The sequence below is a fragment of the Macaca fascicularis genome, chromosome 13 (assembly GCF_037993035.2).
Source record: "Macaca fascicularis isolate 582-1 chromosome 13, T2T-MFA8v1.1".
Lineage (NCBI taxonomy): Eukaryota > Metazoa > Chordata > Mammalia > Primates > Cercopithecidae > Macaca > Macaca fascicularis.
In genome coordinates, this window is record NC_088387.1 from 113,407,803 (window position 1) to 113,435,225 (window position 27,423).

At 47.1% G+C, this 27,423-nt stretch overlaps 2 protein-coding genes across 2 annotated transcripts; one reads left to right on the forward strand and one right to left on the reverse strand.

The window, feature by feature from the left end:
* LOC107127179 (uncharacterized) lies at positions 1 to 27,423 on the forward strand. The gene is made up of 7 exons (XM_065526558.2): positions 1 to 381; positions 698 to 771; positions 7,795 to 8,580; positions 15,534 to 15,841; positions 16,262 to 16,403; positions 17,781 to 20,675; positions 22,538 to 27,423. Exons 1-4 carry the CDS (start codon positions 1 to 3, stop codon positions 15,835 to 15,837), a joined length of 1,545 nt encoding a protein of 514 aa, XP_065382630.1. The 3' UTR covers positions 15,838 to 15,841; positions 16,262 to 16,403; positions 17,781 to 20,675; positions 22,538 to 27,423.
* On the reverse strand, positions 9,411 to 11,818 carry ID2 (inhibitor of DNA binding 2). The gene is made up of 3 exons (XM_005576613.4): positions 11,361 to 11,818; positions 10,962 to 11,025; positions 9,411 to 10,179 (listed from the first exon to the last, which is right to left on the reverse strand). The coding sequence occupies exons 1-2, from the start codon at positions 11,706 to 11,708 to the stop codon at positions 10,969 to 10,971; spliced, it is 405 nt and encodes a 134-aa protein (XP_005576670.2). The 5' UTR covers positions 11,709 to 11,818; the 3' UTR covers positions 9,411 to 10,179; positions 10,962 to 10,968.

The window sequence follows — 27,423 nt, forward strand, 5'->3', positions numbered from 1 at the left end:
ATGCAGGGGCCGCAGGCTCCGGGACGGGGGCATCAGGCTTGTCCTCTGAGCGTGGGGAAAAGCGCAGTCTGGATTCAGGCGCAGCCACAGGGAGGCCAGGGTGAAGAGGTGCTGGGCGGGGTTGCTGAGACCCCCAGGTGGACGGGAAGCCTCCTGGGAAGCACACGGGCTACGGCCGCTCCCTCCTCCCGCCGCCCCCCTGCAGCTGCTCTCTCACGCCCCCCACGGGCCATGCTAACACCGACTCAGCTGAGCTCGGCAGGGTCCCGGCAACCGGAGGTTGAGGACGGAAGACCTTCATACTTCATAGCTGGTCACCTAGGATCTGTCTCCTCTTTCCCTGCTTTATTTGTCTTCGAATGCATACGAGACACACTCATGGTCTGTCTCCCATTGCTGGAATGCAAGTTCCCTAGGGGCAGGGATCCCGGCTGTTTCATCCCAGTGTCTGCAGCACCTAGAACCACGCCTGGCGCAGTTCCATGCATCTTTGCCGAATAAATTGCTACATCAATGTAACTGCATCGACAGATCAGAGACTTCCCATCGGAAGAGGGGTCCCCTTGTTTTTGCAGGAGCAGCTCGCTGGGGTGGATGTTTTGTTCCTGTAGACAATTGATTATACAACAAAAATAATTAGCAGGAAGAGTCCTGCTTTTTACCCCTTGGCCTGTGTGAGTTGGCATTGCCCCTGCAGCAAACGCGGTTTGCAGGGAGAGCACTCAAGGGCATCTACTTGTTTGGGGACGATTCCCTAAAAGTCATCGTCAGGTACAAAGCCAGGACTTGACAAACTTGTCCAAAAATTTCCTTCCCAGTCAAGATATTTTTAGATTGGATCAACTTAACTGGTTTGGATTAAATTTAAACTTGAAAATTTCACTCTTTAAAATATTTTACTTCAGGCAATTAAAGTTTCAGTTGACATTTTTTAGGAGTCTTTTTTTTCCCTCCCCTGGTAGGCTTTGGCGAACTCGGGTAAAATTACAACATTAAGAATGGCCTTGCCCTTTTCTCTGCCTGACTTGCTTCCACAGGATTTTGAAACATCAAATATTGAAGAATTGTGTGTTTAAGAACTTTCTCTCAGAACTGATGAAACTTATTTAGAGCTTATTTAGAAGATTATGTTTGTAAAATAAAAGTTAAAAGCGTTGTCCCTAGGTGGAGAATTACTTAAAACTAAGACCACATTCCAAGAGGTGGCATAATCATATACGTGGAAATACGCACGCCATTCTACTTATAATGGCAGCGGGCAGAACAGGAAGGGAAGCCAGGACATTCCTAGGCCTCGGCCACTTTTCTTTGCTGCCAAATGCTAAGATCCATGCTAGGCGCCCCTGTCATAGCGATGCAGCACCTCAGTAGGTGTGAAAGTAGTTCAGAGCCAGAAGGGTGGGGAGTTCAACTGCTGTCTCAGTCAAGGTCAATCTTGAGGAAGTGAACGAGGGTGCCAAGCAGGGTGTCAGGAGGCCGGGGCCTTTTCAGAGAGTTGGGCAGTGGGGGTATCTCTGTGTTCCAGTAGACAGAGGACTGGGTTATTTTTCTAACTTACTTGTCACAAACATTCCCAAACATATGCAAAAGGAGTGAACGGAGGACACCTATGTGCCTGTCACTCAGCGGTGACAGTGGCGGCATTTCACTATATCTGTCTCATCCAGCCCTACTCCCTTTTTCTTTTTCTGGAGGATTTTAAAGCAAACATTATATAGTATGTCATTTCTCCTTACAAACTTCAGTATGCATCTCAAAAATACCAATTTGACACATAATGAAACAAAATCTTTAATATTATATAATACCCACCCCTCACTCAAATTTCCCCAGCAATCTAAAAAAAAAAAAAAAAGTCCCTTTAGAGTTTCAGGATCCAGACAAATCCCATTCATTGCATCTGGTGATGGTATTTTAAGTGTTTTTAGTGCTTGGCCTCTGCTGCTTCGTCGTCGGCTTCTTGGGAAGGTTGGGCCGGTTGTTCAAGAATACCCTGTTCCGGGTTTATCTGAAGGCTTCCTGCGATCCCATTTTGCTTGCTCTCTCCTGTTTCCCATAGACAAGAAGTTAGGTCTCAGGGATTGATGTTATCCCAGATTGAATTTTTACTCATTTCTCTTCCCTAAGAATACTTCACAGGAAGTGTCGCGGATGTCGATCATGTCCCATCAGGAGATACCTCATGGCCAGTTGATTGTTTTTTAGAGATTGATCAGTGGGTTCAGGTGATCATTTCTTTATTAACAGCCTGATTATTTCATTACAAAATATCCTGTCAACCTTACACTTTCTGAGTTTACTAAATTTTGACGATCATGGTCTAAATCAATTACAACTTTAGTTACCACGTTACAGTGACTACACTCATCGTTAGGGATTCAACATGGCGACTTTCTAACTCTTTCGATCGTGGTTATCTGAAATCCAGCTCGTGCTGGAAAGGCAGGAAAGTGCTGAATTATTTCTCTTTAATTCTCCATTTTTAGAATGTGCTGGTGCCCTAGAAACCTCCATTGGTATCCAAAGCGTTTTTGCTTTATTTTTGTCTCCTCTTTATTTTTAGTTTTACTTCCTGTCCTAGATCGGGAATCAGCCATTTCTCCAAAAAACTCTGGTTTCTTTTAGTGGTGAGTGGTATTGGATGGTACAAACTGGTGTAAGCGGGTGCTTATTATCACCTGGATGTCATTGCTTCTGGCATTTTCAGTGGAAAGCTATAAAAAATTTTTTTAAAAAGAAGAAAAATACATTTAAGTTGATATTTTCAGTTCAAATATAAGATTTCAGAGCTTTTACTTCTTGAACATTATACTTATGTTTCATTTCTCTTACATTGAAAATCTTGGTTCCTAATGACATTAGTATAATTACTTCTTTGCTTATCCTACAATATACATATAATAGTTCAAAAGTAACAATACCAATATTATTACTAGTGATGTGACTACTAAATGAAGTTTATGATTTCTTTGCAGTTCTTTTTGTCCTTAGAATAGATTCACTGGGAATGTACAGTGAAACTGTCGAAGGTCAGCTGGGGTCATTTTTCCTCTGTGTGCATGTTACTAACTTGAGACATAATTAGGCCCATTTGTTGTCATTTTTTCCTACTTACATATTGTTTGTAAAAGTTAATTTGTAAAAAGCACTTACATATCTCAAAGTCAAAACCATATGACAATATGCGTTCAGAAATACCACATTTAATACAATGTAATTGTAAAAATGGAGAATTAAAGAGAAATAAGTAAGCATTCTCCTGACTTTCCAGTATGAGCTGGATTTCAGAGAACCATAATTGAAAGAGTTAGAAAGTCATGGAGTCTTTCTCTGTTGCCCAGGTGGGAGTGCAATGGTGCGATCTCAGCTCACTGCAACCTCTGCCTCCTGGGTTCAAGTGATTCTCCGGTCTCGGCCTTCTGAGTAGCTGCGATTACAGGCTCACACCGCCATGCCTGGGGGCTAATTTTTTTTTGTATTTTATTAGAGACAGGGTTTTACCGTGTTGCCCAGGCTGCTCTTGCACTCAGAGCTCAGGCAATCCATCCACTTCAGCCTGCCAAAGTGTTAGGATTACAGGCGTGAGCCACCACACCTGGCCACCATGTTGCAATTTCTAATGACGAATGTATTCACTGTAATGTGATAACTAAAGGAGTAGTTGATTTAGACAATGATCGTCAAAGTTTAGTAAACCCATTAAATGAAAGATTGACATGGAATGTACATCCAGAAATACTACAGTTAATACAATACTCTCTTTCTAACATTGCTTCCCCTACTCTATTCTAGCCTCTCCCATCAATAACCATTTTTATTTATTTTAGTTTTTTCTTCCACTTTATTTCTCTGAAAATATAAACAAATATGAATCTGTGTGTTACTATTACACTTTCCTTCTCATAGAAAAGCTAGCACACCATATACACTGTTCTGCATTAGGCATTCTTCATTTGATGCTTTGTTCTGGAAAGCCCATATCAGTATATAAAGATCTCCTCTTTACAGTACGTCACCATGTATTAGTATACTATGTATTAGTATTCACCATGTATTAGTATACTATGTATTAGTATTCACCATGTATTAGTATACTATGTATTAGTATTCACCATGTATTAGTATACTATGTATTAGTATTCACCATGTATTAGTATTCCAAACAGTCCCAAATTGGGGTTGTTTCTAGTCACTTGCTATTAAAAACAATGCCAAATCTATTAACCTGGTGCATATAGTATTACATACTTTTGCAATGTAATTTTGGGATAGATTTCTAGGAGTGAGAAAGCTGAGTTAAAGAGTAAATGCATATGCAATTTTGCTAGATATCACCACATTCCTCTGCACAGGGGTCAGAGTATTTTATCATCAACAATATACAAGATTGTTTCCCCCACAGTCTTGTCAACAGGGTATATTGCCAAACTTTTGGATTTTTGCCCATTTGCTGGGTGAGAATTGTTATATAGTTTTTCATTTGCATTTGTCTTATTATGGGTGAAATTGATCATCTTTTTGAATGCTTATAGGCTGTTGATTACTTTATCTGTGAACTCTATTGCTACTGTTTTCCTATTTCTAATTGTGTTGGATTTTTTTGTCTTAATTTTTAAAACATGTATATGTGGGCTGGGTGCAGTGACTTATACCTGTAATCCCAGCATTTTGGGAGGCCAAGGCAGGAGGATTGCTTGAGCCCAGGAGTTTGAGACCACCTGGGTAACATGGTGAGACCCTGCCTCTAAAAAAAAAAAAGAAAGAAAGAAAAAGTTAATCAGGCGTGGTGGTGCACACTTGTAGTCCCAGCTACTTAGGAGGCTGAGGTGGGAGGGTCAACTGAGCCCAGGGAGGTTGAGGCTTCAGTGAGCCGTGATCAATGCCACTGCACTCCAGCCTGGGTGACAGAGAGACCCTGTCTGAAACAAAACAAAACATGTATATGTGCAGAATATTAGCTTGACTAACAGCCTTTAAGATATGTCTAACATTTAAGTTGCTTGAATGTTTACTGTGACAGATTCCCTTCTACTGCCACAACCAGTTGGTACAGTCTGCCATACTTGTTGGAGTTTCTCTCTCTATCCTTTCTGTCTCTTACCTTGAGTTCATATTTATCTTATCTTTATCTCTCTGTGCTCATTCTGTGTAATTTCTTCAGGTTCATCTTCCAGTTCATTAATTCTCTCTCCAGTAGTTTTTAATCTGGGTTTTATACACCATTGAGTTTTCAACTTCAATAACCATATGCGAGCACTTTGATGTTGTTCATTTTCAAATCTGCCCATTCGTTTATATATAATACTGTATATTGTGATTTTTTATGTTCTTGCTTAATTTTTAAATTTCTTTAATCATCTTAGTTGTGCTTACTTTATAGACATTTTAGATCTTTTGTTTCTAATCTTTCTCTTCCTTTTAGCTACTGATTCTCTCATGGTAAATTGTTTTCAGTGTTTTTAAAATATTTGAATTATAAACTGCCTTTCACCCAACCATGAAAATGTGAGAATGAGGAGTTATTTCAGAAATGCATTCTGTGTAGTCTGTATTGAGAAATTTTCTCTCCAGAGAAGCTTTGCATGTACCACTTCCAAGCACTCTAGGGGTATCACCAGCCAGAAACCCATTTGTGTTAATTTCTCAGCATCAAAATTTCTCAAACCAAGTGGGTAGTACATATTTGAATCTCCATTGCCCATAAGGGCATGTTTATGGGTAAAAATTTTCAGAGGAGATTTTCATTTCCCTCTTGAGCTCAGGCTCACACACAAGCTTCCTTATGATCTTCCTGAGCTAGTGAGTATTATTTTTTTCTAATCTATAACTGAGATTTCAGGCCTTCCAGGGTCCTGGGTGGCAGTATCAGTTTCAATGCCCTGCTTCACAGGGTTGTAAAAACTTTTCTGTAATTCCTGTTTGGCCAATGCCCTAGTTTACTGGGATTGGTGCCCTCATTCAGGACTGCCACAAATGTGTGCACGCTCTTCCCACTTTCTACTGCATCTTCCTTCAGGGCCTCTGGAAAATCTCCTTCCTGCCTTACAGTCTCAGGCGGTGCTCCTCACAGTGTGGTGCTCAGGCGGTGCTCCTCACAGTGCCTACTTTAGTCAGCAATAAACAAAACACATGTTGTTGAGCTTCTCAACTTATGCTGCCTCTGACTCAAATTATCTTTAATTTAATTAATTAATTTTCTGAGACAGGGTCTCGCTCTGTCACTCAGGCTGCAGTGCAGTGGCACAATCATGGCTCACTGCAGGCTTGACCTCCTGGGCTCAAAGATCCTCCCACTTCAGCCTCCTGAGTAGCTGGGACTATAGGCGTGCACTACCTCACCCAATTAATTTTTGTATTTTTAGTAGAGACGGGTTTTTGCCATGTTTCCCAGGCTGGTCTTGAACTCCAGGGCTCAAGTGATACACCCACCTTGGCCTCCCAAAGTGCTGGGATTACAGGCGTGAGCCACCGCCTCTGGCCTTCAAATTATCTTTACGATGAAATAGAAAAACATCCAACACTTAGACAGGATCAGCATCCAGAAAGATACTCAAAATCTGAAGCCCCTTTTCCAGTAGCAGAATGCATCAAAAATTGGAAGGATGTGTGGGATGTCAAAAATTAAAGAAAAATTAAAACAAAATTAAACAAAACCTCTAGGAAAGAGAAGGGAAAGCATTCTGAAGGGATTGGGATGGCTCTGCACCTGCCATGCAGAGAGCCACATAAATTATTAGCTGTGGATTTTAAAAACTCTATAAAGCAGCTCCTTATTGACAAGAATATTATTTTCTATTAGAGTCCTACATCTTCACCCTCTACTTGAAAGTCCCTTTTATGTTCCTGAAAAAGCGCTGGACTGAGTTCATCTGTCCACTGCCTGGTTGCGTGCTGTTGTCTACTCACTGCTCACCTCTGAAATAGACAGACTACATGTTAGCCTACCTTCAAGGATATAGCCATGGTTTTGAAAGCTAAAATTAAATGTAAACTGACCTGCACATTTGTTGTTTGAGGTTAGTGTGATCTTGATTCAAAAACCAGTTACAGACAATACAAGAAAGTAAATCACAGTTCCATTTCATTTTCAAAAATCTCAAATAAAATATTGGCTAACAGAATCCACGGTGGATATAAAAAGTAATGATACATGATGTTCATGTAGGAGTTATTTCAGAAATGCATGGCTAGTTCAGCATCAGAAACATCAGTGTAATCCACCAGAGAAAAATACTCAGTAAATGCAGTCAAAAGTATTTTACCAAGTTGACTCACAAATTATGATTTAAAATTCTAAAAAAAAAAAACTCCTTCCAACAAGCCTAGCAATTGAAGGGCTCTTCCAAAAATTGAGAAACAGTATCTATTACAACAGAGGCCTACAGCCACATCCTAATGAATGGAGGAAATGTGATTGATTCTCATTAGGATTTGGAATAAGAAAAGGAGGCCGACTGCCACCTCCCACTGCTTTAACTAACACTGGGGTTCTTGGTTAATAGTTATTAAGCAGTTCAGAAAAATTAAAACAAAATTAAACAAAACCTCCAGGAAAGAGAAGGGAAAGCATTCTGACTTTCATGTGACTTCACAATTCATTTATCCCCACAATCCAAGCATAGTCTCTTAGAGGCCAGGATCCTGTCTGATCTTTTAAAAAATCTCCGGGACAGCACCTAGCTTAGAGGTTGGCAGCAGGTACTAATTTGCAAAAGGGGATCCTGTCTATGCTATGCAGTAGTAAAGATGACATGAGATCCACACGTGGAAACGGCTGTAAACACGCTGGAGCAGCACTCATTTGGAAAGGCCGCACTCCCCGGCGTTTTCTCCCGGGACCTCCTCCCACGGATTGCTCCTCCTGTTCCCAGTGCCCAGGCCCCAGGCCCACCAGGCCGCACGCGCGAGCCGCCGTCCTCGCACTGGCCAGCAGGTGGCGCCCGGGCTCCACGGCCGGAGACGGGTAGCGCGTCGGGCGCCGCGGGAAGTCGCCTCCGAGAGGGGCCGCTGCGCCTCGGCGGCGGCTACCCGAGGTCCCGGGGCCAACGTCGCCAGCCGTGCCCGGCAGGGGCTCGGCAGGGCCCGGGTCGCCCCACGGTCCCGCCCGCACTGCTTCCGTCCGGGGACGCTCCCCAGGGCCGTCCGAGCGGACTACGCGCGGGTCCCTGTGACTGGGGAGCGAGCGTGGGGCCGGCGTCTGCGCCCCTCCCGGAGGCGAGGCCGGGGTCGGGTTGGGACCAGCGCGCGCTTCCCTCCCCGCCGCGCAGGGGTCGGCCAGGGCCGCGGCTGGCGACAGGTGGCGGGGACCTGGGGGACAGGTCCCCGGGTAGCCTGGGGCGGGGAGCCGCCCCCACGGCCCTCAGAGCGCCCTCCAGGTATGATGATCAACCACACGACGGCCCCGCGCTGGCCCCGGCAGAGCCCCGTCCCCGGCGCGGGTCCGCAGGGCGATCCGGGCGGCCGCGGCTCCACAGCCCCCGCCCTCCTCCAGCGGCAGCGCCCGCGGGGGCCGATCGGGGTCAGGGCGGGGAGACGCGGGGATTCCTCGGTGGCGTCGCCCGAACACCTGCTCGGCCCCAGGTGAGCCCCAGGTGAGCTGCTGCCCCACCCGGACCCCTTCCTCCCCGGGTTCGCGTCCACCTGGGACCCGCCTTCCAGAGCCCTGTCAGCCCACCTCGCGCCCTGGGACCGAAAACGCAGACCGGTCCGGAGCACGTGGCCGCCCGCGGTCTCTGGCTTGGAAGGGCTTCTGCCCGCTGCCTCTTCCTTCCAGTCCAGGGCGGCCGTCAAGGCTGAGGGCGATTGAAAAGTCCGGGAAAATGCGTCTGGCCCAGCCCGGTCTCCGGAGGCCTGGGGGTGGGTGGGGTTGGCGGGGGGGCTAAAGGTGTGGACAAAGGCGAAGCCAAGGAGGCATCAGGAGCCTGGGGCCAGGTGACAGCTTAGTTCCCTGGGCAAATAGTAACCCTCGGGTGTTTCTGCCTTCCCTTAAATCTGAAATCATGTTCTGAATTCTGTACAGCCTCTTTCCTTCTCCTGATTAACTTTCATTTACTCCGGAGAAGCGTCTTAACGCCCACTCACACAGGTAGTCCTTCCACACTCCCAGACTCACAACCACAACTCATTCTTGGCTTTAAACTCAGCCCTAAGGCACAGAACCAAGCTTTCCCTTCAGGACTCAGAGGCATTTCTGTGCTCAGAGCCTCCCCAGTCCCTGTCAACTCAGCACTCTGCCTTACCACACATCTGATAAGGAGATTCTCTGTACACAAGTAAAGGCTTCGGGGATGCTGGTGGGGAGATGAGGGAGAAGGGGATAAAGAAAATGTGTGTCGGGGTGCGAGGGAGAGAGAGAGAAAAGAGCGAGTGAGTGCCAGAGAGATCTTAAAAACCACTCGGAATTCAGGTACTGACTTCAGACATGTTTTATTATAATCTTATACAGTCTACATAAATTTGAACTTGTATTTATTTGGGTTCAGTTATAACATAGCATAATAAAAATCAAAGCACTGGTCCTCTGAAATAAAGCAGGCAATCACCATTCAATAAACACACTTGATTTATTTTGTATAAAAGGGTTAAGTTTACAACTAAACTTTTATAAAAAGTTTAGCATGAATAAGTACATCATTACACTTTTTAAAGCAGAAATAGACATCTCTGCCACTATACAAGAAAACTCTAATTAAAGAGTTCACAAGGTTTCACTCAATAGATATATTTATATATAAATATATACACAGCATTCAGTAGGCTTGTGTCAAAAAGGTAATTTCTGACCAAAAGACTTCATTTAAGTGACTGAATACTGGATCCTTCTGGTATTCACGCTCCACCTTTGAAAAAAGGCAAAGTCTGCTTAGATTGGGCAATTCCTTGTGATTTTAACGTTTTCGCTCCCCATGGTGGGAATAGTATATAAAGAAAACCTTCCAACTGCAGAAAGGGCATTTAAAAGTCTTTTTCATAAATAACGAATATCTCAGTCCAGGTGAGAGAACACCCTGGGAAGATGATCATTCTTAGTTTTCCTTCCATTTTTTTTTTTCTTTTCAAAAAGGTCCGTTCAACTTGTCCTCCTTGTGAAATGGTTGAAAAGTTCAGCACTTAAAAGATTCTGTGGATTTGTTGTTGTTGTTGTTGTTGTGCAAAGAAAAAAAAAGAAGTCATGAACACCTGCAAAAGATTGGGAGAGAAAGGCATGTTTAAGAGAATGTAACCTAAGGGCAGAGGCGGGCAGACTGGCGCCGGGAGGAAGCCACAGTTTGAACATTTAACCAAACACTCAAAGATTGGGCAAACCCTGGCGTCCAGATGCAACACACACACTCGCCTCGACAGCGCAAATTAAACATTAAAATAGCAGAGACTCAAGGGAAAAACTTCCCAACCCAATCTCCTATTTGGATCTCCAACAGCAGTGCTACAGGCGCCAGTCTGCTTCTTGTAACAATTATTTGATTGAAAACAGCCCTTTAGTTAACAGATAGGGAAGTCTGGGATCCCACATCACAGGGTCTAAGGCACAGGGTAGCAATCCTCAACTAGCCCAGAGAATCCCAGAGGACTATAGTTTTAGGGAAGCAGGATCACTGTGGAATTTGTGGCGATAAGATTAATTACAGTGGAGGTTAGTACCTCATAGTAGTACCAGAGGAATCGTAGGAAGAGCCAGGGCATTACATTTGCTACAAAGCCAATACACACGTTCCTCGGCCGCCTTCGTAGTAAGTTATTGGCATCATTTCCTTTTAAAGGAAAATGTTCTGTGATCTCGAGTACCCAGAACTACAAGCTCCTTCATGTCTAGTGAGACAATGTAGTACGGCTAACACCGCGAAGTAAGCATGCATTTACCAAATCAGACATTTTACAGATACACAAGCAAAAACACATGCGCGCACGCACACACACACAGAAGGGCAGTTTACCCACGGGTGGCACAAGCAAACACTCACCGCTTATTCAGCCACACAGTGCTTTGCTGTCATTTGACATTAACTCAGAAGGGAATTCAGAAGCCTGGAGAGAAAGAGGATAAAGAGTACGAGGTTAAGACAATGTTAAGTAGAAAGGGTTTTTGTTTTGTTTTGTTTTGTTTTTTTGAAGTAGTCCACAGACCAGCAAGTTCCATTAAACACGTTTATGGTAACAATTCAGATTCAAAAACAGACGCATTAACATGTCAGAACTTACTAGCAATTTCACGCACAGCTCAATCTACGGCAGATTCTTATGAAAATAAAGTTAAATAGCTCATGCGAAAGTCACCGTCTGGGCTACGTATCTCCTAGTGACAACCCAGGCGACCGCGGGAGTGTGCGGCGGCGGGGCGGGGGCCCCGGAGCAGGTCTTACCTGCAAGGACAGGATGCTGATGTCCGTGTTGAGGGTGGTCAGCGGCGTCCTGGACGCCTGGTTCTGCCCGGGTCTCTGGTGATGGAGGCTGACAATAGTGGGATGCGAGTCCAGGGCGATCTGCAGGTCCAAGATGTAGTCGATGACGTGCTGCAGGATTTCCATCTTGCTCACCTTCTTGTTCTGGGGGATGCTGGGCACCAGCTCCTTGAGCTTGGAGTAGCAGTCGTTCATGTTGTACAGCAGGCTCATCGGGTCGTCCACCGGGGTTTTGCTCCGGGAGATGCCCAGGCTGTGGTCCGACAGGCTGTTTTTCCTAACGGACCTCACGGGACTGAAGGCTTTCATGCTGACCGCGAGGGAAGGCGAGACCGGGAGGGAGCTGGCTGCCCTGAAGCTCAGGCCGCCGCCGCCGCCTGCTGAGCTAGCTGCGCTTGGCACTGGGCTCGGCTCAGAATGAAGCCCGAGCCCGGCGGGGCGGCTTTTATCCGCACTCGCCGGGGCCACACGCTCGGGCTTCCCTTCGTCCCCATTGGTGGAAGGAAGCGCGTCCATCAAGCCGAGCGGGCGCTTTCATTGGCAAGCACGGGCGCGGGGCGTGGGCTCGGTTCTTCCGCGTTCGCAGCCAATCCCCGCGGGGTGGGCGGGACGCGAGCCCAGCTGGGGTGGTAAATAGAGTACAGTACAGTAAGCGCGAGGCGGGCTGGGGGCGGGGAGCGGGGAACCGGGAGCGGGGAGGCGGGAGGCGGGAGGAGGAGGAAGGAGGGGGGGAGGAGGAGGGAGAGGAGGGAAGATGGGGGAGGGGAAGAAGGAAGGGGGAGGGGGCAGACCCTGGGCGCCTAAATGTGCATTCTTAATTCTAATTCCAAACGCGCGGCAGGACCCTTGCCCTGGGGGTGTTCCCAGACCAAGCCTTGCACACCTTGGAGCTGTTGGCAGCCCTAAAATCACGGCTACACGGGCGAGTTCAGCACCGCAGGGGGAAGCCACAGTTCACTGCAACCCATCGGAGGGAGAGCGTGAGGAAAGATAGAAAGCATTTCAGAAGAAAGTGAAAACGCAAATTAGGTTGTCACTGAAGAGTCACGTTTGTAGAGTGAGTTCGTCTCTTCAGATAAGGAAAAGTTATGTTAACACAAACAAACCACCCACGCATGCATTCGACGACAGGCTTAGTGTGGGTTTTTGCAACCCGGAGCAGCGCGGGAGGCATTACTGTAAACTCAGGAAAATGAGTACTTATTGGAAGCCATGCCCAACCTCGCCGGTCGCTAAGGAGCTCTCACAGGGCGCTTTCAGGGTTCCTTTTCAAGAAGGAGGCAGGGCTATTCTAATGATAGTATTAATCGGAAATAATTAGGAGAATTTGCATTTTGAAACTACATTTACATACACTGCCCTTGAAAGGCTGCCGGTCTGTGCCCTTCAGTGTAGGTGGCAAAGTAATGTGATTAATTATGCAAGAATTGTGATTTCTGGTGTCACATTCCAACACCTAGAGGAGTTTCAAAGCTTTGTGACAGATAGGTGGCCCTAGCCATTGATTAACATCTTCACACTAAGAAAAAAAAATACTGTCATATATGAGGTTTGGAATCTTTTCAGCACTAGTGCTGAATACAGGTTCAAGGTTTTGTTTTGTTTTGTTTTGGCTGAGAATGTTTAAGAACTCAGTCTAAATTTTAAAAAGTTTGCAGCTATTTACTCAAATACCTTGCTAATTCTCACATAATTCTAGCTTATCTAGAATTCTGTCCTGATCACAGTATGTCACCTTCTTGTTTTGAAAATATTTTCTCCAGAAAACAATGAACTAGAAAACCCCAGGAAAGGCAATATTCAAATCTTATTTACTTTCTGCCTCAATCTCTACCTCCTCTGCATTTCAGAAAGAGGAAGGGGCAGGCCTAGAGGCTGAAAGAAAAGCTCAATAATGGGGAAACTGTTTTTTCCTTCACTTAATGATTAATTTATCAGCTGGTGGGGCCAGCGGTCTCTGGCTGTCACGTGACAGCTGTGCGCCCCAGGACGCCTCTCCAGGGAAGCAGAGTGGGTGGCGCTGAGGTGGAGATCACCTTCCTGAAATCAACCCCCCTCAGTTTGGAGGAAGGAGGTGAATGGTTTCCTGTCCAGCCAGAAATTTGCCGAGGGCCTTCCCAAGGCCCGGCAATGCTGCCTGCGACTCTGTCCCTGACAGCGTTGAACGCACCGTATCTCTTCTGATATTAAGTCTGGAAGTGATTTACTATCCGAGTCCTCCCACAGTTCGAGCCTTTTGATGTACTTTGTGTGCATGTGTTTCTGTCACATACGTGCCACAGTGGAACAGATTTTGTTTTGACACTATTTTGGTTCATGATGTTATACTTTGACTATTTTACAATAATAGCCAATGTAAACAAACATCTTTGGGATTCTCAAATTATTACTTATGATTCTTGGACATTGCAGCTCTTCGATACTGACGCATTCCTAGCTTTTTCCAAGGACACCGTATGTTAACATCCGTGCCAGCCTCATTATCCCCACAGCCAGGCTCTGGGCTGGGCGGTAATGAGCATTGTGCGGTTTCACTTTACACTTTGCAAAGTTGATTAAGGCAGTGCCTTCTCCCATGATCATTTTTGTACCCTGATGTAGTAAAATGGCTAAATATGGTGAAAGTTTTCTGGTGTTTCTTTAGCTGCCATGTCAGAGTCCAGTCTGCCTGGCTGTGTTGAATTCGATTCTATTGGCACGCTACCCAGTTTTACATTCATTTAAAGATCATTTAAAGGGGATTACGAAGCTGTTAAAGTTAATGATTTAAACAAGGCCTAAGTTACTAATGTGTCTGTTTCAGCACGCCCAATATGAAATCACCTTAAAAATTGCTTTCGTGGGGGAAAATCGTGTTGCAGCATTTTCGAGGTGGTTTTAAAGGCACGTCAAAATCTGTCAATTGGTGGCTTAGGTGGGTTTGCATTTGAGGCCTCCAAAGTTCAAACGGCCCCAGCTGGAGGGCGGGCTAGATCCGCGGACGGTGGGAAGGTGTGCAGGGCTTCCGCTGGTAGGTGTTGGTGCGGTCCCCCTCGACTCCGCACCGGGACGCCCCCACCCCGTGGCAGCGACAGACCTGCCCGTAAGGTCCCCCAGCCTGGCTCCAGGGCTCACTCACTCCGCCTCTAAGGCAGGCCCCGCGGCGGCTCTCGCGTCCGGGCCCCTTGCGGTAATCAGAAGCAGCTCCGGGCGGGGAGCTCGAACGCTGGCCAGGCCGCCTTTGCCACCCCCGCGTGATGCGCCGGGGGGCGGGAGGAGCCTGCGGGGGCGGGGGGCGCGTCTCAAGGTCCTCCCTGCACATCTGGCGCAATGGGGAGCGCTCGCCTTTCTTTCCCGGGTTTTGTTCTCACAGCTGTGTCCATTCCGCCCGTGACCCCGCGAGTGATCCCTGACAGGTGATGAATTGGCAGCGGCGGCGGCGGCGGCGGCGCGCGGGCCAGGCCGCGGCGGGGCCGGAGCCGGAGCCCCGGAGCAGACTCTCTGGCGCCAGGCGCGTGACGCCGCCCATTCACGCCGCCCTGCAGCCTTGTCCTCGCGGCGCCGCTCAGGCGGCTGCCATGGCAACCGCGCCGTCACTCAGCGCGCGCGCCCAGCTGATCAATGCCTGCGAGGCCCGGCAGTCCCAGGCTCGCCCCGGCCCGGCCGCCGGCCCGCGCGCACCTGCAGCCGCTGCACGTCTTAAGTTTCGAGTGATTTCGGGAAGGAAGGAGGACCGAGAAGAAAAGAAAAGGGTTGAGGGAGGGCGGGGTGAGGGGAGGAAGAGAGGACGAAGGAAAAATGCCGGGAGAGGGAGAAGAAAGAAATCTTCCTTTTGCAAAAGGAGGCATAATATGGCTTAGAGGTTGCCAAAGCAAAAGGTTTTGCTTTATTTTGTTTTTGCAACCGAGGCGTTCGGGGTGGGGCTGGCGCGAGAGAAGGGTGGATGGGGAGAAGGTCACTGTCTTAGCGCATGGCGAGATTTATTTGTTCCTTTGGATGATTTCAGTTTCTCGCCGGATGGCTTTGATGCTGGACTCCTAAAAATACCTTTGAAAGACTGAAAGACCCCACCCCCGCCTCCACACCGTCCTACTGCCTAACTCCTCGGAACCCTGGGAGGTTGCGCATAAACCATTAATTTTTTTTTTTTTCCAGAACAGTCCCTTTCTCTGCCCTGGGGGAGCCGGGAAGATGTGCAGCCCCAGCCCTCGTCCTCAGCGGAGCCTCGCGCGCGCAGAGCCTAGCGCGATTCGCGCCCTCATTACCACTACAAAGCGCGGGCCAGACCAATCCCCTTTCTAATGCACCATTTTCGCCTGAGAACATCAAGAGGCCAGAAACTTCCAAGTCAGCTTGCAGACGCAGACGCCTCCTGGGTCCTGGCTTTAAGAACCAGATGCCAACATTCCCGGACAGTTTATGGCATCCGGATCCCTCAAGGGTGCTCATCTGCAGTTGAGAGTGTTAGTAGCAATTATTTATCGTCTGCCTTGGAGAGGAGTTCCTGAACATAAATGTCCTCTGCTGGCTCTAAAGCTGGGGGCGGAGGCTGTGTGTTGTGGGGTGGGGGTTGGGGGGCCGAATGTTCCCGGTCCTGTTATCTGGTTTAGCAGCATTTGTTGTGGTTTTCGAGGAAACGGCATCTGGATTACATAAGGATTCAAGTTTTTGCTTTACTTGTTTATTTAATACCTTGGCAAGAGGGAGCCCTTACCCTGAAACCAGATAACCGATTTTGGGTTTAAAACAGGCTTAGATGAAGGGCCACTCCAGGGGAAGAAAATGAGCAAAGCCACAAAAAGCAAACGAGGGAATGTTTATTTTTCTCTTTTTGGATATTTTTGAAGACCTGCCTAACCTCTTAAACTTCTTGTCGCACACAGCTAATAAACGGCATTAACAAAGCGTTTCAACGACTACCACGGCTTAACAGTGGCTCCTCCCCTGCCCTGCCACCATTCGGGCCGTAATTCCTTCCAGGATTCCCGCACCGTCCTGTGTGCCCAGAGTTCTCTAGAGCACCAGGTAGAACTCCGTGCTAAATCCAATTGCTTGCAAACTTCTGATCCCCTTTTAGGGAGATCACTTTTCAGCTTGGTTCAAAGAAAGCAAAGTTTGGGAAGTTTGGCGGAGGGGCCGATTGAACTACGGGCACTGCAAATATTTTGTTACAAGTGCTGTGAAGTGCCCCGATTTGTGGCTGCGTTTAGTTTTCACAAAGGATTTTCCTGTGTCTTTTATTCCGGTCCCCACATTAAAAAAGAAAATTAACTTGAGCGAGAGATAAGGTCTTGGAAAACAATCTTGGGCCGCCTGCGAGCTGGCGGGAGCAGCGCTGGCGTCGCCGAGTCTGCGCCGCCCTGAGGCGCGAGTCTTGGGGTCCGGCCACCGCAGGGAGCCTAGGTCCTGTAGGGACCCCCCTCCATCCGCTGTGCGCCTCCGCGCCACAGCGCAGCACCCAGGCCGCCCCCCTCTGCCCCCCAGCACCCGTGGGAATCCACCCCAGCCAGCGACAAGGGCGGGCTTGTCCGGAATCAAACTGCATCTTAATATTATAATGTGGCACCAAAAGCAAAACCCGAGGCCCGGCTTGCAGACCCTAACAAGAAACACATTGTGTGCACTTTTTCTTTTTTGGCTCAAGCGACGTTCGCGCGCCGGTCCCTCCGCAGCGAGCCAAGTCCATGACTTCAGTGAGGAGGAACCCGCCTGCCTCGCACCACGTGCGCTCCCAGCTGGGGCAGCCACCCTGCTGCGCCTTGCGAGCCCTGTCGCGGTCCCTGGGAAGGGCTAGGGCCTGGCCGGGACGCACTTGTCATGGGCACAGGACAGGGCTTTGGGGCACAGCCCTTTCTCGGCCAGGGAGGCAGGCGAACCCATCGCCCGGGCACTGGTATCACCCAGGCGGCGCCAGCGCGAGTTGGCTGGTGGACAAATTTTTCAATAGTTTGAACTCCTTCTTCCCGTTGCCGCATCTTTAAGGCGTTTACTCCCAGATTCAGCCTTCTTTTAATAATGACAGTTTGCAGACTTCTCCTCTCTAGTTAGAGGGAGTGCGTGCGCGGGTCCTGCAACACTGTAGCTGCGCGTCACCCTGAACCATTCTGCGGGAGGGGCAGGACCTAAGGCTGCATCTCCAGGAGGGAACGTGGAGAGACATCGTGGGCGGAGGGGACTTGGAGGCGTACCTGGAGGGGCAGTCCTAGGCATAGGGCGAAGGATTTGCGCTCTAGCTGGTGGAGCGCACATCGCCCTGGTTAGCTCTGTGGTGGGTCCTGGGCTCTTCCCCGCCTCTTCCTGCCTCCGCTGACACCAGGGACTGCCCTTCATCAGTACTCTGCAGAAAAGGCTGGGTAAATTAAGGCGTACATTTAATTTTAACTATCATGCCTGGTTTTCTAGGATTCTGTGTGAAGAATACAGAGACAGACGTTACATTTCAAAGAAAAAAGGGCGATACGACGGCCCTCTTTAAGGAAAGCGTAAACATGCACTTTAGGTAAAAGCTAATCGTTTACACGCCTGTGCACGGCACACCTCTTTTGCTGTTCGCTTTGACCCCGAGTTTGGAAAGACTGCCCCCATTTCAGAGAGTAAGAAACGCAGGCACACATGAATGACAGACGACTCTGTGGTGGCCTAGACTCCAGCCGACACTTCTGGGACAACCTGCCATCGTGCATGGGTGTGTAACCTTGACTGCAGGTGGGGCATTGATTACTCTTTTAACCTTGAAATGTATTCCAGTCTTGGACGACTGGATTGCCAAGAGCCAGGAATCTGTGAAAACAGTTTGTTCTCATTTTTCTCCTAAGTTAACACTGAGTGACTGAGTTTGACCCTTTGTTAACTAAAGGTCAACTGACATCTTAGGACTTTTCAAACCTTAGTGTATGTAAGAAGCCCATGTTTACACCCAGAGTTCTGTGACCACCTGTATAAATTCTGGTTCAGTAGGTTTGGTGAGCAGCCCACGATATAGCATTTTAAGCAAGCATGGCAAGGAGATGCTGATGCTGGTGGTGCGGTGACCACAATCTGAGAAGCTTCAGACGAGTAATTGGCCTCTTAAATGAGCCCTGGATAAATAATTGGCCTCATAAATGAGCCCTGCAGCAGGCAGACTGCTGGGTGAGAATGAGCCTACTTGGACCCTTTAAGGCAGCAGTCCCCAACCATTTTGGCACCAGGAACCAGTTTAGTGGAAGACCATTTTTTCAATGAGGGGTTGGGAGGGTTGACGGAGTGGGGCTGGGGGATGGGTGATGGGTACTGGGGGTATGGTTTCAGGGTGAAACCCTTCCACTTCAGATCATCAGGCATTAGATTCTCATAAGGAGCCCACAACCTAGATCCCTGGCATGTGCAGTTCACAGTAGGGTTTGCGCTCCTATGAGAACTAATGCTGTGGCTGATGTGACAGGAGGCAGAGCTCAGAGAGTAATGCTCATTCACTGCTCACCTCCTACTCTGCCTGGGATTCCTAACAGGCCACGGACAAGTACCAACCAGCCCACTGCCTGGGGTTTTGGGGACCCCAGCTTTAAGGAACTGTACACTTGTTTCTAGAAATTCAAGAGAAGGAAAATATGTTATACTTACCCACATTTTCTCTTTTTCATTTGTTGTTTTTTCCTTCCTGATGTTCCATTATTCTCTCTTTGATTAATTTCTTCTGTTTCAAGAGCATTTTTTGGACAGTCTTTTAGAGTAGGTGTGTTGGTGACATGTTCCCTTAGTTTTCCTGCATCTGAAGTCTTGTTCTTCAGTCCTGCAGAGTATTTTTGCGGGATATAGAATTTGGGGTTGACAGCGTTTTTTCCTTTTAGCCCCTGATATACTGTGGTGCTTTCTTCCTTCTGTCAAGATTTCTCATGATGAAATCTGATTTCTCTTACGAAATCTGCTGTTATTTGAATTGCTTTTTCCCCAATGTAAGTAAGGTGTGTTTTCTCTCTCCTTGATTTATTTGTCTTTCATTTTTGGAAGTTTGCCTGTGATCTATCTTGGCATGGATTTCTTTAGGTTTATTCTGTTTGAGGTTCTCTCAGCTTCTTTTGCCAAACTTGGGAAATTTTCACCCATTATTTCTTCACATACTTTTTCAGCCCTGCCCTCTTTCTCTTCCCTTTCCAGAACTCCAATGACACTGATATTAGATCTTTTGTTATAATCCCAGAGGTCCCTGAGGCTGTATTAATATATTATTTAAAAACCTGTTTTCTCTCTGTTGTTCAGTTGGGCAATTTCTGTTGTTCTATCTTCGGGTTCACAGATGGTTTCCTCTGTCCTCTCCACTGTGCTTTTGAGTCCATTCAATGAGTTTTTGCTTTGGTTACTGTATTTTTCAGTTTTAAAATTTCCCTTTCATTCTTCTTTACATTTTCTGCTTCTTTGCTGAGTTTTCTATTTTTCATGGTTTTTTTGCCTGTTCGTAATCACCTGTTAGAGGATTTTTCTGATGGCCCCTGCAGAGTCTTTTTCAGATTATTCCAACATCTGTGTCACCTCAGTGTTGGCAACCGTTGATTGTCTTATCTCGTTCAAATTGAGCTTTTCTTGGTTCTTGGAATGATGAATGATTTTTTCTTTTTTCTTGAAACATGGGCGTTTTGGGGGTTAGGCTATGATCTGGAGCTTATTTAAATCTTCTATTATAGTGGCCTCTGCTGCCACCACCCTGGCTTGGGAGGAGGTGCTCCTCACGTGGCCTCCACTGGCACTGTGGAGTGGAGGCGTCTTACCACTGGAAGGTGACGAATGTCCCAGTTCTTACTCAACCTTGACAACCCCAGTGGGGAGAGGGCAGTGCTGATTATCCCCTGGGTGGTGGATGGGGTGGGTAGTGTAGGTGTTCAGGCTCCCAGGTGGCCTCTGCTGATGCTCTGTTGAGAGAGCTCGTTGCTGTCCTGCAGGGATGACTGTCTGCTCCCCGCCGTACCTTCTCTGACACCATCATGTTGTTCAGGGTGGCGTCTCCTGCAGCAGGCTGAGGGGGTCTGTCTAGCTTTCCACTCCTCTTTGCTGATGGGGTTAGAGTTGGAGCCACAGTCTTTTCTCTGGTGTTTGGTTGTAGTGGGATGGTTATGGTCTAAAAGGTTTTGGTTTCTTGGCTTCTCTCTTACAGTCACCATGTGTAACAAATGCAGACATCTCTGAGATCACCATGTAGTGAGGAAGTCCAAGCTGGTGGCATGAAGAGGCCACATGGAAAGGGCTAAAAAAGGGGCCAGCCTCAGTCATCCCAGCTGAGCACCTGGCTAGGAGTAAAGGAGGACCCCATGGATATCCAGCCCGGTAAGATGACATCAGCCCCAACCACCAACTGACCATGCACACAAGACATCGTGAGTGAGGCTGCCCACTGGAGCCTGGCCAGTGGGACTGTAGAGTAACTCATTGTCGTAAGCCAGTACGTTTGGGGGTGATTTGTTTCATAAAGTGGCCCCCAAAAGAGGAATTGGGGGTATAGAGTTTCTAGGTACAACCTTGTGCATTCATTGTAGTTGTAATCATTGATAATTTATTTGTGTGTTTTTCCTGAAAGTTTTATAACAACATGATTTATAGTGCATAAAAATATCCCTACATCCAACAAACCTGCCTGTTTTTTTCTTTTCTTTTTTTTTTTTTTTTGAGACAGTGTCTCACTCTGTTGCCCAGGCTGGAGTACAGTGGCATGATCACGGCTCACTGCAGCCTCAACCTTTTGGGCTCAAGCAATCCTCCCACCTCAGCCTCCCAAGTAGCTGGGACTACAGGCATGTGTCACTGCACCCAGCTCTTTTTTCTTTTTTGAGACAGGGTTTCACTCCTGTCACCCAGGCTGGAGTGCAGTGGTGCAATAGCTCACTGCAACCTCTACCTCCTGGGCTCAGGCAGTTCTGCTGCCTTAGTCCCCCGAGTAGCTGGGACTATAGGCACATGCCACTGCGCCTGGCTAATTTTTGTATTTTTTAGAGACGAGGTTTTGTCATGTTGCCTTGGCTGGTCTTAAACTCCTGAACTCAAGTGGTCCTCCTGCCTTGGTCTCCCAAAGTGTTGGGATTACACATGTGAGCCACTGCACCTGGCTAATTTTTGTATTTTTTTGTAGAGATGGATTTTCACCATGTTATCCAGCTGGTCTTGAACTGCTGGGGTCAAGTCATCTGCCTGTCTCAGCCTCCCAAAGTTCTGGGATTACAGGCATCACTGCACCCCGCCTAAAGTGCCTGAATTTTAAAAGAAATACAGGTTTTATTTGTCATATGTCTAGTATATTCTCAGAATTTTTTTTTAACTGATAAGAACTCCTACCAGCTATCCCCCAAGATATAGAATTTATAACCCTATGCGATGACTGTATGTTTTGAATCAAAACCAAGTATGATGAATGGCTACCAGCTCAGGGGCCCTGGAGACACAAGGAAGCCTCACTGGTGAGAGGTGGCTGCCTGTGGGCCGCACGGTTTCCCGGAAAGGCAGTGAGAGCATCTGGTACCTCCAGACACTGCAGAAACAGTGTCACAGAAACATCTCAGAGGCGTCACTTCTCTTTATCAAGATTTTAAAGTGATTTCAACATTAAAAAAAAAAAAACAATGTAAAGAATTTGAGTGTGGAGTGATGATCACGCTTCCAGGTTAGGATCAGGCTCTTTCTCCCATTGTCTTTTTGATTGAAGGTGCAGGGACTCCTGGGATGGTGTTGCCCAGTGACACAATCCCAGTGTGGCATTTCTGATCCCGAGAAAGCAGTCAGGAGTGGGTGGCTGCAGTTACAGTTCATGAGTCCTGCTGGTTCAAGTCATGAGTCCTGAATTCCCTGGGAGGAGCCACTAAAGAAATGCAGAGGAGGGAAATCCTTGCAATAAAGTGGGATGAGGTTCTTTGGTTGCTGCTGTTACGGGGATGGGGTGCATGTTGGGGCCTGGGGGGTGAGGCTGAGGGCTCCCCCAGTCTGTCCCTCCCTGAGCCTGAGCTCTTGGTTCCCACCCAGCCTGTTGTTTCTTTCTTCTCTGGGAGCACCTGCACCCCCAGTTTGCGGCGTGTCCTGGGGTGAGTCACTGTGAGCCCCAGGTTCCCATATGTAAAGGGTGGGTAACGCTCCCTCACCTGCTTCTGCACTAAGCCCTTACAAAGCCCTCAGACGGAGACTGCTGCTTTCATATCTTGCAGGCCATCAAACTGCCAGTGGGAAGGGTGCCCAGGTAACCTGCCCACGTCAGGACGGCCAGGAGATGGCGGAACCAGAATCTAAGCCCACTCCCATCTGACTTCAACGTCTGTGCCCCTGATGTTTGCACCGAGTCACCTCCTAAGACTTTCTAAAACTGGATCACATCCATTTATCTCTGAGAGAAATGCAAGCTTTAAAAAAGGAAATATTTACTATGGATATTTTACAATAGTTCCAAAACATGAAAGTTTTAAATAAAACATTCTTAACCATCCTCACCACATCTTCAGGTTCCCTTACAGCTACTATATTTTGATGATTGCCCATTAGAAAAATAGACTATGCTTTCTGTAGGTTTTAAAGGAATGGTGGTGAAATAGGGAGCATTCCTTGAGCACATCCTGCCTGTGGGCATGCCTCTGAGCACTGGACCAGGCCAGAAGAGCCAGGCTGCTTTGGGATCCCGGCACTGCCAATGGCAGGTGGGCTATGACCCAGGGAGAGAACATAGCCTTTTGCATTCTGTTGCCCCATTTGAAAATGGAGATGATAGTGGTGCCACCCTCAGTGTTATTTTGAGGATTTGAATGTATCTCAGACGTTGTACCTGAAAAAATATAAATGCTCAGTAAATACGGTTGCCAGATAAAATGCAGGAAACCTATTTAAATTTAAGTTTTGGCTGGACAATGAATAGAATAATTTTTTTTTTTTAGTGTGAGTATGTCCTTCTATTTTATCTGCTAAATTTAGCAACCTCCTCAGTAAATGATCACTACAATTGCAAAAACTCCTTGTGACAAATATAGTAAATCTGTAAAGAAATAGGAACTTGCATTTATTTTTACTAAGCTCTGACTGGTTAAGATAACTGGGCAAGAGAAGATATATTCGACTAAACTTGCAGAATGTAGAGTACAGAGATTCAAATTTGAAGTCCTATAGGACTGGATTGGCCAGAGGCGAACTGTAGAGAGCTTATGTAAAGAGTCCTGATTTCAAAAGTTCCTCAGAGACTTAAATGGGCCCACAGACCCCTGCTGTGTCTCTGCATAAGCCAGCTCGTTATATCAGTTATAAATTGATTTCCAGAGAAATGTACCCTGGAGGTCCCTCTCCCACTTGAAATAGGACTGGCCAATCTAGATGTCCCCCAGGTTATGTTGACTCAAGTATAGCTCCATACATTGGAGAATCTATTCAAGAAAACAAGCAAAAGTATTTGTGACTGAGTTAGCTAATGCCAGCTGGTATCTTGAACAAATCCAGATCTCTAACATGCTAGTTTATTTCTTAGTGTAAAATGTGTGTTATTGATGGGCAGACAGCTCTCATTCAAGCAGTGACAGATGCAAGCTCTTCCCATTTTTGTGGCCTCGTTGTATTCAGTGTGTGGCTTCCAAGGTGCCTGGGATCGTCTCCACCAAGACTAAGGAAGAGGAAAGAGCTTGGAGAAGTGCACTTGGCTGGTTTTTACGGATCAGGCATGGAATTGGCTCCAACACGTTAGCTCACATTCCATTGGTTAGAACTGGGTTTCTCAACTATTAGTACCGGGTGAGTGTAGGGTTTTGGCACCATGGGCATTTGAGCTGGCCAAAGGCTAACCAGGGTTAGAACAAAGCCACAAAGCCTGTGAATGGTGTTTATTGTTGTGAGGAGCTGTCCTGTGCATTGTGGAATGTTCAGCAGGATGCTCTCTGGCCTCAGAGACTCAGTAGCTTCCCATAGAACTCTCCTCTCTCTTCCAGTTGTGACAACCACAGATGCCTCCTCTCCAGACATTGCTAGATGTCCCCTGGGAGGCAAAATTATCCTGGTTGAAAACCACTGTGTTAGAACTCGGTCACATGGCCACACCTAACTGCAAGGGAGGCTGGAAGATCTAGACGAGTAGTATGCCAGGAAGAAAATAAAAATGATTTAGAGGCTGCTGGCCAGTCACTTTCAGTGACCTTCAGCATACTGATTCCTCTGCAGCTATGGGGATACTTGTGCCTGTTTCTGACTGTTTCCTGTGTGAGGGGACATAGAACTGGAGGGGTGACATGTTGGACTTGGGTAGGGTGAAGAGGATTGGAAATCACCATCATGTTTGGCAGCATTGAATGTTTATGACTATTTGAATAGTTGTGACAAGGGGACAGTGAAGGAGGAAATAACCATTTTTGAATACCCTTTTACAATTTGCAAGGCACTTTTAAAGGTAAAAATGAGTTCCTAGACCATATTAGGGTGAGAATGGACATTGTTGGCTCCCATATCATTGGGCAGGGGCTTTGAGATCTTTGTCTTAAAAAGGCAGATTGGATTTGGAGTAGAAGGAGAAATGTAAAGACCTGTATCTGAGTGTGTTTGCAGAGGAGAATTGTCATTTGGAAGCACAAGAAAGGGAATGGTCCATTGGCACATATGGTACATTGTGTTTTCATATAATTATACCTGAATGAAAGCAAGAGGAAACGTGTAGGAAGCTGTTTATGTAGTCCTTTTAATAATGTTTACGTGAGTTAATGAACATGCAAACGTATCTGATGAAAACATGTCAGTAGTGAAACAGCCTTGTGAAGAATCGGATCTTACCTCAGGCTGGAAAAAAGGACAGGTTTTCCAAGCTCACAAATTGCAGCCAGTGTGAATAGTAGCACAAATGACTTTGAGCTTTAAGACATCCATCCATCCATCCATCCATCCATCCATCCATCCATCCATCCATCATCCATCCCCTCATCCATCCATCCATCCAGCCATCCATCCATCCATCATTCCATCTGTTCACCCATCCATCCCTTCATCAATCCATCTGTCCGTCCGTCCTTCCTTCCTTCCTTCCTTCCTTCCTTCCTTCCTTCCTTCCTTCCATTCATCCCTTCATCCATCCATCCATCCACTCATTCATCCCTTCATCCATCCATTCCTTCATCCACTCATCCCTTCATCTGTCCGTCTACCATTCATCTGCCCCTTCATCCATCTATTCATTTATCCATCCATCCATCCATCCATCCATCCATCCATCCATCCATCCTTCCATTCATCCTTCCATGTGTTCAGCAAGTATTTACTGAACACCTATTATGTGCCAAGCACTCTCCTCAGAACTCAGGAAATACCAGTAAACAAAACCAACAAAAATCCCTCACCACCTAGATACTACATTTTGATGGAAAGAGACAAATAAAACGGGTGAGTGAATCACATAGGTTATTAGAAGGTGATAAAGGTGTAGGTGATAAAGGAGAAGTGCCAGGAGCAAGGATTGGGTACAGTTGTGAATAAGGTGGCACCAATAGGTTGCATGGAGAAGGTGACATTTGCACAGAGACTTGAAGAAAGCAAGGAGAGAACATGACTATCTGGAGAACAGCATTTGTGGAAGAGGGGACAGCCAGTGCAAAAGTTCCAAGGCATGAGTGCCTGGTGCGTACACGGAACATCAAGGAGGCCAGCGTGGCAGAAATGCGGTGAGTCCAGGAAGAGAATAGGAAATAAGTGTAGGAAGGTAGTGGTGTACAGTGGGGTGGCGTGGGGGTGGAATTGTGGCAGACAGATGGTGTTGGTATAAGGCCTCTTGGCCCTTTTGTTTACCATGGCGCAACAGACCCATGAGATCGGCAAAAATTAGAAAGTCTGACAACAGAAAATCTGGAAATCTGGTGAGGATGTGGAGCAGTGGGAATTCTCCAGTACTGCCAGGGGGCATGGGCATCGATCCCACCACACTGGAATGTAAAGGGGCATTCTGAGTAGAACTGAACATCTGCCCATCCTTGACCCCACAGTTCCAGCCATGGGCGTGCAAATGAACGTGCACACGTGTTGACTGCGGCATTTGTTTGTAATTATGAAAACATCTAAGTTTCCATATACGGGAGAGGGGATAACATGGGAGTGCCCTACAGTGGAGTTCTAGGGAGCAGTAAAAATAAATGGATTAGAGTTGTACACGTCAAAATGGATGAAGATAAAAGACATGAGGATGAGAGAAGAACACCTGGCCACAGAAGTATATGTCCCGTATGACGCTGGTATATCCAGAGCGTTCAAGCAAACAACACAACACTACTCATTGTTTCCAACATGAGTATGAAAGTATGGAGCAGTGCAGAGGGCCAGGAGCGCTGAATCCAGATGGTTACCTCTCCAGGCAGGGGCCGAGGACCAGGGCTGGAGGTTCACTCCAGGAGCTTTAGTGGCGCATGCTGAATGTGCTGTTTCTCGGGCTGGGGGACAGAGACGTGCATGCTGTTATACACTCTATACTGAAATGATTATATAACAATATGCTAATTTATCGTGTAGTAAATTTGACCAGAAAAAAAAAAAAACTATTCTGTGACGGCTTCCATGACTGGATTCCACATTGTAGGTTTCTAAGCAGAGAATCCAAGAAAACCAAAGGAGCGGCGAAGGAAAGCCCCTCGGGTGTTCTGGGAGTGCCCCTTTGCTTGGGTTACTCTATTAGAGTCGAGAAAACCCAGGACTTGTGACAACTGGAGTCAACCTGGGATCCTGGCACCAAATGCCAGCAGAAACAATCCTGCGCCCCCCGGAAGATGAGATGAGGTTCTTTCTGGAACATGAGTGCAGTTGGAGAGCTTCAGGTAGGAAGCCCAGTCGTCCTTACCCTGCGTGGCCCACCAGGATCATGAATGGCGTCAGCCTCAGGGAGCTATGAGCCTGGTGTCTGAGACACAGCTTGGGCCTTTGTACTGCTGGAAGCACAGGGAACGCTGAGGGTTGATCAACTGCCTGGCAGAGACAAACTGGCATGCTCGTCAGTGTGAGAACAAAGCCACAGACCTAGGAGTGGCATTTTGCAGATCTGCTGTTTTTCAAAAAAAACTTGTGCTTGAATGTGTATAACATAAAATTTACCATTTAA